The sequence below is a fragment of the Eschrichtius robustus genome, chromosome 2 (assembly GCF_028021215.1).
Source record: "Eschrichtius robustus isolate mEscRob2 chromosome 2, mEscRob2.pri, whole genome shotgun sequence".
NCBI lineage: Eukaryota > Metazoa > Chordata > Mammalia > Artiodactyla > Eschrichtiidae > Eschrichtius > Eschrichtius robustus.
The window spans coordinates 108210134-108224518 of NC_090825.1; the positions used below are offsets into that span (position 1 = coordinate 108210134).

Genomic DNA, 14385 nt, shown 5'->3' on the forward strand with positions numbered 1-14385 from the left:
ATTGTGAAAATGAATACACTACCCAAAGCAATCTACAGATGCAACACAATCCCTATCAAATTACCAGTGGCATTTTTTACAGAACTAGAACAAAAAAACTTAAAATTTTTATGGAGACACAGAAGACCCCAAATAGCCAAAGCAGTCTTGAGGGGAAAAAACTGAGCTGGAGGAATCAGGCTCCTTGACTTCAGACTATACTACAAAGGTACAGTAATCAAGGCAATATGGTACTGGCACAAAAACAGAAATGTAGATCAATGGAACAGGATAGTAAGCCCAGAGATTAAACCCATGCACCTATGGTCAATTAATCTATGGCAAAGGAGGCAAAGATATACAATGGAGAAAAGACAGTCTCTTCAATAAGTGGTGCTGGGAAAACTGGACAGCTACATTTAAAAGAATGAAATTAGAACACTCCCTAACACCATACCCAAAAATAAACTCAAAATGGATTAGAGACCTAAATGTAAGACCGGACACTGTAAAACGTAAGAAGAAATCACATAAATCACAGCAAGATCTTTTCTGACCCACCTCCTAGAGTAATGGAAATAAAAACAAAAACACATGGGACCTAATGAATCTTAAAAGCTTTTGCAAAGCAAAGGAAGCTACAAACAAGACGAAAAGACAACCCTCAGAATGGGAGAAAATATTTGCAAACGAATCAATGGACAAAGGATTAATCTCCAAAATATATAAACAGTTCATGCAGCTCAATATTAAAAAAACAAACCCAACCAAAAATAGGCAGAAGACCTAAATAGACATTTCTCCAAAGAAGATATACAGACTGCCAACAAACACATGAAAGGATGCTCAACATCACTAATCATTAGAGAAATGCAAATCAAAACTACAATGAGTTATCACCTCGCACCAGTTAGAATGGGCATCATCAGAAAATCTACAAACAAAAAATGCTGGAGAGGGTGTGGAGAAAAGGAAACCTTCTTGCACTGTTGGTGGGAATGTAAATTGATACAGCCACTATGGAGAACAGTATGGAGGTTCCTTAAAAATCTAAAAATAGAACTACCATATGACCCAGCAATCCCACTACTGGGCATATACCCAGAGAAAACCATAATTCAAAAAGACACATGCACCCCAATGTTCATTGCCGCACTATTTACAATAGCCAGGTCATGGAAGCAACCTAAATGCTCATCAACAGATGACTGGATGAAGAAGATGTGGTACATGTATGCAATGGAATATTACTCAGGCATAAAAAGGAATGAAGTTCGGTCATTTGCAGAGATGTGGATGGATCTAGAGACTGTCATACAGAGTGAAGTAAGTCAAAGAGAAAAACCAATATCATATATTAACACATATATGTGGAACCTAGAAAAATGGTACAGATGAACCAGTTTGCAGGGTAGAAATTGAGACACAGATGTACAGAACAAACGTATGGACACCAAGGGGGGAAAGTGGCGGTGGGGAGTTATGGTGGTCTGATGGATTGGGAGGTTGGGATTGACATATATACACTAATATGTATAAAATAGATAACTAATAAGAACCTGCTGTTTAAAAAAATAAATAAAAGAAAATTCAAAATTCAAGAAAGAAATGGTGGAGCCAGTACTCAAGTTCAGATCTGGCTAATTTCATTCTCCTCTCCATCCTGCATAGTTTGGTCCTCCCTACATACAGACAGAAAATACGGATATCCTCTATGCTTCTTAATGGAAAATATGGCATAAATTCACGATGTTCTAGTCATTACCTCACGACCTAGAGTATGTGTGAATGTGCTATTTTTAAGGATTGCCACCCTCCCTGACTTTGTCTGCTTGTAATATTTCTGCAAAGGAATACACTAGAAAAATAAGCACTATATAGGCAACTTGGGTTGTAATGATGTGAGTGGTGCAAGTTAGTTAAACATTTTAATACTAAGATATTTTTTCTTCCATAACAAATGTCACCTTTATCAAGTTGTGCAGTATTAATCACTTCAGTATCACTGAAGGAGCTAGGTAAATCTACAATTTAACAGTCTGCCTCTGAGCAATGTTTCCTATTTAATTTAGCATGTTCCCTTTTCTTAGTAATATAAAGCAGGCCTCAAGAAAGAATAGTTTCAGAGAGCCAATACTTTTTAGAGGTGGTATAATTAGTATTCTATATGCCATTAGATTTTTTTTAATCTTGTTGCATACCAAAAAAAATCCATGGAAAAATTACATAAAGTAAAATATTGAAGCAAATTCAGGTAAAAAACAATAATACATGGCTGATTCATTTTGTTGTGCAGTGGAGGCTAATACAACATTGTAAAGTGACCATACGCCAATAAAATTTTTTTTTTAAATAATACAAAAATGGAGATATAACAGCCCGCTTATATGGATTTAATTTAACATCAAAGTTTCAAATAAAAATTGGCTTGTGTTTTTCGAAAAAAAAATACTGGATGTAACTAAACTACTGTGTCTTGAATCAAGTTCAAAATCTGTCTCAAAATATCTAGGGTTATATTCTTCAAGGTCAGATGATGTTGATTTGAAAATCTCTCTGAGTATAGAATAAGAACCAGGTGAAATACTGGAGATAAAGAATCTGCCATGGTATTGGTCTTATACCTTTTAGGTCATCTTCTCTATGAAAACTTCTCTGATATTCATATTCTCTCTCTCTCCTCACATATCCACACACATTTATATACATACATATCAGAAAAACCTACCTAACTCCACATGCATGTATATGCATATTTTAAAAAGTCATTTATTAATTGTAGTATAACAAACATATCTTAAGTAACAGTTCAGTGAATGTTCACAAATTAAATGTATATGTGTAACCACAACCTAGGTCAACAAATAGAATATTACCAGCCCTCCAGAGCTCCCTGCCCACTTTCTTGATTTTTGCTCACTGTTCTTACAGCTAACAGCATACGTTAGCTTTACCTGTTTCTGAATTTCATATGAATAGAATCATACAAAATGTATTCTTTTGTATATGGTTTCTTTCACTTGTTTGTGATTTGTGAGATTTGTTCATGTTGTTGTGAGTAGTAGTATTTCATTTATTTTAATTGACGTATTGTTTTCCATTATGTTTATTTATCTATTCTACTCTCAATGTACATTAGGGTTGCTTTCGGTTTGGGGGGTATTATGAATAATGTTGCTATGAAAATGTATGTATATATACATGTATGTATTTTAAGGTATATGTATGTATGTATGTATGTGTATTGGGCATACACATACATACATACATACATAAGAGTAGAATTACTGAGTCACAGGGAACGTGTATGGTCATTTTAGTCAATACAAGTTTCCACAGTGGTTGAACCAAGTTACATTCTCACCAGCTGTGTATGAGAGTTCCAAATCTGCTACTTTCACAATGCATTATCAGTCATTAACCATTTTTGTAGATTAAAATCACATTGTGACTTTAAATTGCATTACCCTGATGATGAATGAACTAGAGAAAGTTTTTGTGTATGTTTATCAGGCTTTTACATATTCTCTTTTGTGAAGTGCCCATTCAAGATTCTTTTTCCATTTTTAAACTGGGTTTGTCCTTCCCTATTAATTTTTACAAGTTCATTATATATTCTGGGTATTAGTCCTTTTTGGTAAGATCTATTAAAACTATATTCTCTCACTCTGTAGTTTACCTTTTATAGTCTCTTAATGGTGTTTATGAGAAATAGAGTTCTTAATTTTAATGTAGTCCAGTTTACCAATCTATTTTTATGATTAGTACCTTGTGTCCTATTTAAGAAAATTCACCTAACCAAAACACAACCAGATATTTTCTAGTGTAAACTTTTAGAAAAAAATTTAACCTTTCATTTTTATATCACCAGTGCATCTGGGATGCATTTTTTTATTGTGGGATGTAGGGGTCAGCTTTCACATTTTTCCATATGAATATATATTACTGAAAAGACCACCTTTCCTCCACTCTCCACTATCATATTTGTCGTAAGTCATAAATCATATGTCATGTGTAGGTTTGCTTATGGACTATTTTGGTCCTTTTTTCTATTTGTTTATCCTTGTACCAATATCGTACTATCTAAATTTCTGTAACTTTTGATCTGTAGTGTATCTTTTTTTAAGATTATCTTGAATATCCTTGACTTCATTTCTACATAAATTTTAGAATCAACCTGTTAATATCAGCGCAACATATTCTTTTTTAAAATGGTGGGGTTTGTATTGGAATTGCCTTGAATCTATATATCAATTTGGGGATATCAAATTGGGCAGAATTGGATTCTCAGAGTAAATCCTAAACAAAATATTTGCAAATATATTCCAGCGATATACAAAGAGGATGAATATCAAGATCATGTTGGGTTTATTCAAGGAATACAGAGGTTGTTTAATATTAGAAAATGAATCAATGCAATTCACCATGTTAACAGAAAAAAAAAGCATCACATAATCTTCTCAATGGATGCAGAAAAAAATATTTGATCAGCTTCAAAATTCACTCATGGTAAAAATCTTAGCAAACTAGAAATAGAAATGAACTTCCTTAATGTGTTAAAGAGCCATGTTGACATCTTCTTTCCTGATGCTGAGACTGGAACAAGAGCATATCTGCTATACCACATTTTACTGGAGGTTCTGGCCAGCAACAAGGAATCTAACTAACTAACTCAGACTTTTTACTTAGTGGCTTCTGTAGAGTGGGAGTTCAACAAGACAAGTGGCAGCTGCCAGTCTGAAAAGTGGCAGAGTGTCACTTCTACTGTAGTTTATTAAAGCCGTAACAAAAGAAAGGGACATAGCCCCCACCTCTAGACTGGAGGAGTGTCAGAGAATTTATCACCACAGATATGCCACACATTCGTACATGTTAGGAGCTGTTTGTTTTTCACAATAAAACTTGAGCTCTAGGTTGGCTGAGTATAATATGAATCATTAATTTGCTTCCTTGGGGTCTTCCTGGGCTGTGCTCTATTGTTTTCATCATTGAATGTTGCTATAGAGAATGTTGTGGCAAGATTCATTCTTTTCCGACTTTACAGCCAAATTGGGTTTTGTTTGTTTATTTTGCTTTTTTTTTTTCGCTTGGCCTAATTGCACATAGATATATACCTTCCTTTATTTTAAGGGAAATATGTCCCTCAGACATATTTTATTTACATATTTGTATTCCTTTACTATATATCCAGATGTATTGTATACCCAAATTTTAACAAAATTTTATTTATTGTATGTATATATATCCAAACTTTTATACAAACTTTTAAATATATATCAAATATATACATTTATATGTGTGTATGTATATAGACATATACGCCCATACTTGTAACCTATATTTTAAACTTCCATTATTTTGCTATATTTTCTCAAATCCCTTCTTTCTATGTTTTCCACAAATCTCTTTTTATGCTTCTTATAATGTGACTATCAGTGGTTTTATTTATCTCACTTAGCTCATTTATCTATTCCTTGAGTTCTTTTTGAGAGGGGAGGGAGGAGTGTATTGTCCTTAATTTTTGTAATTTTGTCTATGGTTTTCCTGCTTTGGATATGTACTCTTACGTTTGCACTATTCCTTTCCTCCTTTTAATCAATGTATTTGCAGATATCTCATGCTGCTGCCGCTGCTGGCTCTCCTCCCCCTCCTCTTCCTCTGCCGCCTCTCCTCCTCCATTGGTACTTATCTTGAATGGGTGTGATGGAGGTTTCTTTATTGACTGGCAGAGGAGACAGCTGGAAGTTTGAAGTGTGATCTCATTTTTGTTCCTGCCTGAGGTTGTGAGCTTTTTCTAGATTAGCAGAGAGATTTTCTGGCTTATAAGGATGTCATGCATTTTGAGTATGATCCTTTAAATAGGCAGTGCGGATCAATATAGTTTCTGTTCCACATTACCTTACCAAGAACTTACTCTGTAAAGATGGTATATCAGGATGCTAAATAAAATGTAGGTCTCCTCTAGGGCTGATATTACCATTCCAAGAAACAGGGCATTGGTTTACTCCTCAGAGTGAACCCCTATTTTGGAAAATCCGTGCTCTACCCACCTGTCTCACCCTCAACAATGATTCATTATGGGGTTATGGGTGTAGTCGATTCTTGTTTTCTTTGATATTTTAAACTTATTCTAACATCTTGATTTCCTTCTACTTTTCAGATGCAGCAGCTGTTCCATGAAAATTATGAACACAATCGGAAGGGTTATATCCAAGACCTTCACAACAGCAAAATCCATGCAGCCATAACACTTCATCCAAACAAAAGGCCTGCCTACCAATACAGGCTTCATAATTACATGCTTAGCCGCAAAATTTCTGAACTTCGCTACCGCACCATCCAGCTCCACCGGGAGAGCGCTCTGATGAGCAAGCTCAGTAACAGCGAAGTGAGCAAAGAGGACCAGCAGCTGGGAGTGATGCCTTCTTTCAACCACTTCCAGCCTCGGGAGAGAGATGAAGTGATAGAATGGGAGTTCCTGACAGGGAAGCTCCTTTACTCAGCATCTGAGAACCAGCCTCCCCGACAGAGCATCAGCAGCATCCTGAGAACAGCGCTGGATGACACCGTCCTACAGGTGATGGAGATGATCAATGAGAATGCCAAGAGTAGAGGACGGCTCATTGACTTCAAGGAAATTCAGTATGGCTACCGCAGGGTTGATCCCCTGCATGGGGTGGAGTACATTTTGGATTTACTCCTCTTATACAAAAGACACAAGGGGAGGAAACTGACTGTGCCGGTAAGACGTCATGCCTATCTTCAGCAGTTGTTCAGCAAGCCTTTCTTCAGAGAAACTGAAGAGCTAGATGTCAACAGTCTCGTAGAGAGTATTAACAGTGACACTCAGTCATTCTCCTTTATATCTAATTCTTTAAAGATATTATCTTCTTTTCAAGGTGCCAAAGAAATGGGAGGGCACAATGAAAAGAAAATACATGTTCTTGTCCCTCTCATTGGAAGGTATGACATTTTCTTGAGATTCATGGAGAACTTTGAAAACACTTGTCTTATCCCAAAGCAGAATGTAAAGCTGATCATCATCCTTTTCAGTAGGGATTCTGGCCAAGATTCCAGCAAGCATATTGAGCTGATACAAGAGTATCAAAACAAGTACCCTAAAGCAGAAATGACCCTGATCCCCATGAAGGGAGAGTTTTCCAGAGGTCTTGGTCTTGAAATGGGATCTTCCCAGTTTGACAATGATACTTTGCTGCTATTTTGTGATGTTGACTTGATCTTCAGAGGAGACTTTCTCCAACGATGTAGAGACAATACAATTCAGGGACAACAGGTGTACTATCCCATCATCTTTAGCCAGTATGACCCAAAGGTAACCAATGGGGGAAGTCCTCCCACTGATAATGACTTTGTCTTCTCAAAGAAGACTGGATTTTGGAGAGACTATGGATATGGAATTACCTGTATTTATAAAAGTGATCTTCTGGGTGCAGGTGGATTTGATACCTCAATACAAGGCTGGGGACTGGAAGATGTAGATCTCTACAATAAAGTTATTCGATCTGGCTTAAGGCCCTTCAGAAGTCAAGAAGTAGGAGTAGTGCATATTTTCCATCCAGTTCATTGTGACCCTAACTTGGACCCTAAGCAGTATAAGATGTGCTTAGGATCCAAGGCAAGTACTTTTGCCTCAACTGTGCAACTGGCTGAACTGTGGTTGGAGAAACATTTGGGTGTCAGGTACAATCGAACTCTCTCCTGACAGTCCAGGCAACACATATTGCCTTTTTAAAGGGGAGTTTACCTCATTGTTGGTTGTTGTTATTTTTATTTTATTATTGTTATTTTTATTATTATAATTATTATTGTTATAATTTTATTTTGTTGTCCTGGTCTTAAACTACTCTTGGTTGTCTTCCAAAGGGTGTTTGTTGACCTCAAACAAGAAGAGTCTGCGGTTCACTGATATTTCAGATTTCTACTGAAGTCAATAGGTATATTACTTTTATATATCTTTGAGATTGAGATTGAGTTAAATTGTGGCAATCAAATGACTTTTGAAGCTCATTCATCATGAGAGACAGCTTAGAAGAATGTTCTCTTGGGGCTTAAAGATGCAATATCGACTTTTCTTTCGTTTGTCAAATTCAATGTGATACGAATATTTACTGGTGAAAGGTACCACAAAAGTGCTTTATGCTTCCTATGGGGAAGGGACTCTGTAACATAAACTTGAGTTTTGTAATTTATACAAGGACTTAAATATATAGACAGTAATTTTCTTCATCTTTAGAATTTTTAAAGTAAATGAACACTTATGATTGTATGTTTATTTTTTAAAAAAAAGTTTTAAAAATTGAGCAGTTTGTTCCACAAGCAACCGGTACTGGCTACCCTGGTCTTATGACAGTTATCTGCTCTTCACAACTGTCTGCTATAAATGCGAATGAATTTTATTTTCTCAAGGAAATATGATTTAATTAAATATTCATGTACATTTTAGAAGCTTTATGAAACAATGTCCTTCATTTGCTGGCAAGAAGATAAAATATGACAGAACCTGGTTATTTATAATAAAACACAGGTATAACAATATTCTTTTTCAAAAACACTGAAAAATTTGTGTTGTTTCCTTTTAGTCATATTTGATGTATTTCTTAATGGTCATACTCACCAAAACATGCTTGCTGTAGCATGCAGCTGGAAAAGTTAATATGGAATTATGGGCATGATATTTGTATCAGTATGCTTTAAGTCCTAGCCTTCATTAAGTGATTAAAATGAGCAGTTTTTTAGTCAGTAATTTACAATCCATGGGAAGTATTCCTCTTCGATCTCATTAGCTTTGTGATCAAACTGAACCAAGAACAGGTCAGAAACGGCTTTTAATTTGGATTGGTAGACGGCTCAAAGATACAAAAATAAATGCGGAAATTATAAATATAAAATTAATTTTACAAAAATAATACTGCAGTTTATAAAACACCTAGGAAAATGTCATTTAATTTCATATATCATTCTTTCTCAAAACTGAATCAATGGTGCCCAGTTTGTAGAAAAACATAATCTCATTCAAGAAATGTAAGAAAAAATGAAAATCTGTACAAGAAGCTCTTACGAAGGCATATTTTTAAAATTTCATTTTGTAAATAGGTAATATATTTGCATAGTTCCAAAATCAAAGAAAAATTTTAAATGTCTACAGCTATCAGTCTCACTCTCTATTCACCCAGATCGGCCCTCAGCCGCACACGACCACCATTTTAGGTGTATGTATGTTTGTGTGCATGCTTGGCTAAAGTTTCATAAGCAGAAAAGACATGTATTTATTTTTTCACTCTTTATACACAAAATGTAGCACTTTGTACATACTGTTCTACACTTTGATTTTCTTTTTTCACGCAAGAACACTAAAATTTCCATCAAAATTGATTTGAAAGCAATTGTAAATTGTTACCATTATTTAGAACTGATTGCCAAGAGGCCATATAGCCTTTGCCTTAGTAATGGGGTTTCTTACATGGTAACACTCCCTTTTAGTGAAGACATTTTAGGGGCTTCAGAAAAAATAACATTGCTTAATATTGTGACGAATATGGCACTTTCCTTGACTAAAACGTGTAATCTTAATAACGTAAGGTTCATGAGAAAGGAATTCATGGCACTTTTATATGTTAAAAATCTTGACAGGGCCAACATTTCAGAGTTGATCTCTGCTCCAATGTTGTCTCTGGCCTTCACAAACCCCTTCTTATAGCTATTTTCCTACATTATGTTCTTAGCTCTTTTATTTCCCTTACAGTAAACATATTAATATTCAGTAAAGATAGTCATTTGGGAAGATCTATTACTAAATAATAATTATTAATGATTTTATTAATGTAGAAAAGAAATCAGGGTCTGTTCTTTTCTTTAACTTAGACAACTGAAATAGCAGAGAGTTTTCCTGAGGAATAAATGCAAAGGCCTAATTTAAAACCCCCCAAGTGTTAGAGAGTCATGAGGCACCTGCCCAGGGACGAAGTGGCATTCTCCATTATACTGATGAAATTTTGCTGATGAAACAAGGGAATGCAGAGATCTCATTTGAACTTAATTACACACATGCACGCTATACTGTAATTAATGTAAGTGCACTTAAATTCTATTTTAACAATTTTGCATTAAGCTTTCCTATGATTTTTTTCAGGTACTGCAATATTTCTTGACTGAAAATTTATTGAAATGATACTAGTAAAATTAAGAGTGTTTTTCTGTCCATGTAGTGTCTATTGCTTAAGGTTGAAGGGCAACACAATGTGAACGCAGCCTGAAGCACAGTATGTGTACGTTTTTGGCATCACCTTATTTGGACAGCTACAGATGTTGTATTTAAATACCACCTCAACAGCAATTTCATTAACCTTCAACATCATCTTATTGATCATCTTTTGTTCGCTCAACACAACACTGTATGTTTTACTTATATTATCCTTTTAGATGTAATCCTCTCAATAGCTCTCAGAATACTGATTCTCTTTTCTTCATTCAACAGATATGGAAACTGAGGCCATGAGTGATTAAGTAACTTGTCCTGAGTTCACACAGTTGGCTTGCTGTAGAGTTAAGATTTATGCTAATTGCTGTCTGAATCGAAAGCACCTGTCTTTCCACTCTAACCCATGGCTTCTCAGTTGTTGGGGGCATATAGGGGACAACGGGGGAGCAAAGGTCCAGCTGACCCCATGGCCATGTTTGATCCGCCATTCAGCTTGCTTTGCTCTTTGCTCATTCTGGACAGAGATAAGTTTGCTGATCTTTTGCTCAGTCAGAGGCTTTTTAGGCTTTTAATCTCAGTCTTCCCCCACCTTGCCAGCTTCCTTGGAGTAGCACTCCCTTGGGGAAGGGTTTTTTTCTATTTAATTGTTCACAAGTCATTGGACCTCAGCTAGCAGGAAAAAAATGCTCAGAATTCCTAATGTCAGTAGTAGCCCTTCTACACGGGCTCAGCCAACTGAGTGCAAAAGCTGTCCACAATGAACACCACCACATAATTGCTTGACTATTTGTCACTTTACCCTAACAGACTTAGCATGACACAGCTGAGATATTTCTGAATCTTAGAGTTGAGCCCTTTGTGCCTAGTTAATAGATGGGAACTACTGGAATGAAATAGCCCAGTATGTGGACTGATAGTCCAACCAAGAGAGTAAATGCTCACTGGAAAGGTAAGTTATAACATCCCTCTGTTTTTTTTGTTTTTTGTTTTTTAAAGGAATTCCTTTATTTTTATTTTTTATTTATTTATTTTTGGCTGTGTTGGGTCTTCATTTCTGTGCAAGGGCTTTCTCTAGTTGCGGCAAGCGTGGGCCACCCTTCATCGCGGTGCACGGGCCTCTCAGTATCGTGGCCTCTCTTGTTGCGGAACACAGGCTCCAGACGCGCAGGCTCAGTAGTTGTGGCTCACGGGCCTAGTTGCTCCGCGGCATGTGGGATCTTCCCAGACAAGGGCTCAAACCCATGTCCCCTGCATTGGCAGGCAGTTTCTTAACCACTGCACCACCAGGGAAGACCATCCCTCTGTTTTTAGTATAAGAAAACTGAAGCCCATCTCTGGTCAGCAGCCCCATAGCTGGGCCACTCTGGTTTTACATTCAGATTAGCCCTGGGCAATTCCTTCTTCCAGGAGGAGGGCCCAGAAGATGAGGCCCCTTTCTAACATTTGGATTGCCCAGATGAGAGGCGGTAGTGCTGCCAGGCCTGTTGAGCCCTCACCTAGGACTGCCTTGTCCTGGAGGGTGTAACCTAAGGTAGACCTGTACCTAGAAAGAGACTTGGTGGCTCCCCTCTTTTCGTCTCTTCACCCAAAAGAAAATATGTTTAATCAGGTAAGATATATCAAGATGAGTCTCAAATAGCCAGTAAAGTATCAGTATTTGTGGCTTCTTCTTGGCCACGATGATGAGATTTGCATGGGGGAATGAGGGCATCAACACACTTTACATTTTGTGGCCATCTACATTTCCTTCCCTACCTCCTGATGCTTTCTGAGTCACTACATCTGTGGTCCTGCCAGTCACGGGAACTTAGTGTGCCTTACCAAAGGGATACCTCTAAGAGGGGACTGCAAGTAATCCAGGAAATTGGCCACTTAAACTCTCATTTGTGCTTAAATATTGATGGCATATCTCTTCGGAAGTAGTCTGTGATTATGGCTATTACAGGGCACAGTAGGGTCCGGAAGGATAATAAAGGGATCTGTTATCAGTTCTTAGTGCTGCTGACTTGCCTACCTTCCCCATCTGCACTTTTATTAGCACCCTAATCATTGTCAAGCATACAGTATAGGTAGGCTAGCTGTGCTGAGACCAGAAGCCTCCTAGGTCTGGAGGAGTAGTAGCAACAGCAGAGGCAGGACAGAGTCCCAGAATATGCCAGTGGGCTCTGCCTCTGCGCCCCACAGCCTTGCTCAGGCACCAGCCACGCCGCCGGGGTTGACTCGACAGGTGGTGGGATGATGAGACATCAGCAGTAATTCATGCCCCCAGGTGGCAATACAGTCACATCTGCAGCAGGCAGCAAACCACCTGGTGTTGGCACAAAGATGCCAGGATATTCTAGTATTGCCTTCAATTTGACATCCAATTGTCTGTTTCCCTGTTTCTTTCTCTCGTCAGAAGCTGCCAACATCTGTGCTATATTTGGAATTCTTCTCCATGCAGGATTTTATTTCAATCGAATTCAACCCTTGTTGATTAGTCCATAGGTTGGTGTAAAAGCTGAGACTGCTGAGTTTTGATTATCCCTCATGCACAGTGGTATGCATTCTTGCTATGCTGTCACCACCCAACCTCACTATTTATAGACTCAGTTCTGAAGGAATTGGTAAGTATAAAATTTAGAAGGATAAACTTTTATTTAAGTTGGATCTACTGTAAAAAGAAAGACTTCAACAGGAAAAGAAAGAAGCTTTTTTTTTTTTTTCTGGAATACTTGCTCTTAATCTGTAATGTTAACCGATTAGCAAATGTTTATTGAGACCTTGCTTGGGAACAATACTCTCAAGTAAAAACTCTGAGACGGTGAAAATATGCATTACCTGAAAGCAAACCTCTCACTACTATCAGGCCTCCTTCTGCAGGGCTGTTCTCCAACTCATTCTCAGTTCTTCCCCAACTCCTATCCCCTAAATTCCCACAAACATCACACTTTCTCATTCTATCCAAGTAGGGAGAAGTATGTATATATGCCAAACAGAATCTAAGATCTGTAGGTGATTTTCAAATACAGACATATGAATCTGCCTTGATTCTTGTGTCTTGATTCTGTCGTCAAGTGTTCAACTTGACATGAGTCAAAAGTAACTCAGTCCAAAAGTTCATATAAAAATGAAAATAAATAGCACAACTTTAGGATTAAAAACTTTCTGTATCTAATCTATTAAATATTCTGTCACCACAATCAGCCACAAGTTCATTAATGTTTTCCTCCCATACCCACCAAAGTGGCTCCAATACCTATTTCTAAAAGGAAGACCTTTCATAGGTGATACATAAAATTTTAATTAAAAGCATAATACTAAGAAAATGGCGGGGAGAGGGGAGGCAGTGCATTGTATACCTTTGCATTATTCTTTGTCACTTGCCTCCTAGTTTTCATGCCATTCTAACATGCTGATGACCTACTTTTCCTTTTAATAGTTTCCTTCCTTTTTTCTGCTAGTGGCTTCTTCCCTGTCTCCCACACTTAAGAACTACTTGATACAAGCTATATATTGTTTAGACTACAAGTTTCTAGTGTTGCTTTTGAGAAGTTACTACTGTATAAATCATGAGTTTGAAGGCTGAAGTGAACATAAGTTTTTCAACTCTTTTCAGTAGCAACCCTGGTCTATTTAGTGCTGGAATCATTTCTCCTCATTAGCCAACTGGAATCCCAAGGGCATGGATCTTACACTGCCTCTTGAGCATTTAGACTAGAAACTGAAGGGAGAGAAGTTTGAAACTCTTTGATCCCCTCCAAGTGCTTCCAACTTCTCAATTAATCTGTTCAACATTAAATTCAGGTTTGTACTTTAATGGGCAAAGCATTGCATCAAAATATTTATTGAATTAATTATTCAGTCATGTAAAGGAAAGGAGATTTCATGACTAAAACTTAATGTGCATTTTTAGAAATCATTTTGTTTTTGCATACATTTTATAATATATTTTCTGGTAAGACATTATTATATGGAGGTTAAGAATATCAAATAATTATATGATTGATACAGTTATCACACTGTGTTTTCCCAATATCAATAATGCTTATGTTTTCATATTCTACCTAAGACAGGCAGAATTCTTTGAAAAAGGCTCAGAGCTCAGAAAGGGCTCAGAAGGAAAAGGAACCATTATTGTTCTCAATCATTCGTCTTTTCTGTTACACCTGCCCCTCAGCCAACATGCAGTTTACTTAAGGAAAGTT

General features: G+C 37.0%; 1 protein-coding gene across 1 annotated transcript in view; it reads left to right on the forward strand.

Moving 5' to 3' along the window:
- The window catches only part of CHSY3 (chondroitin sulfate synthase 3), a 287097-nt gene extending 278548 nt beyond the window's left edge, over window positions 1-8549 (forward strand). The window contains exon 3 of the mRNA XM_068535806.1: window positions 6140-8549. Coding sequence (XP_068391907.1) covers window positions 6140-7702 — 1563 coding nt within the window. The 3' untranslated portion in view covers window positions 7703-8549. The remainder of the gene's footprint in view (window positions 1-6139) is intronic.
- The last annotated feature ends 5836 nt before the right edge of the window (window positions 8550-14385 follow it).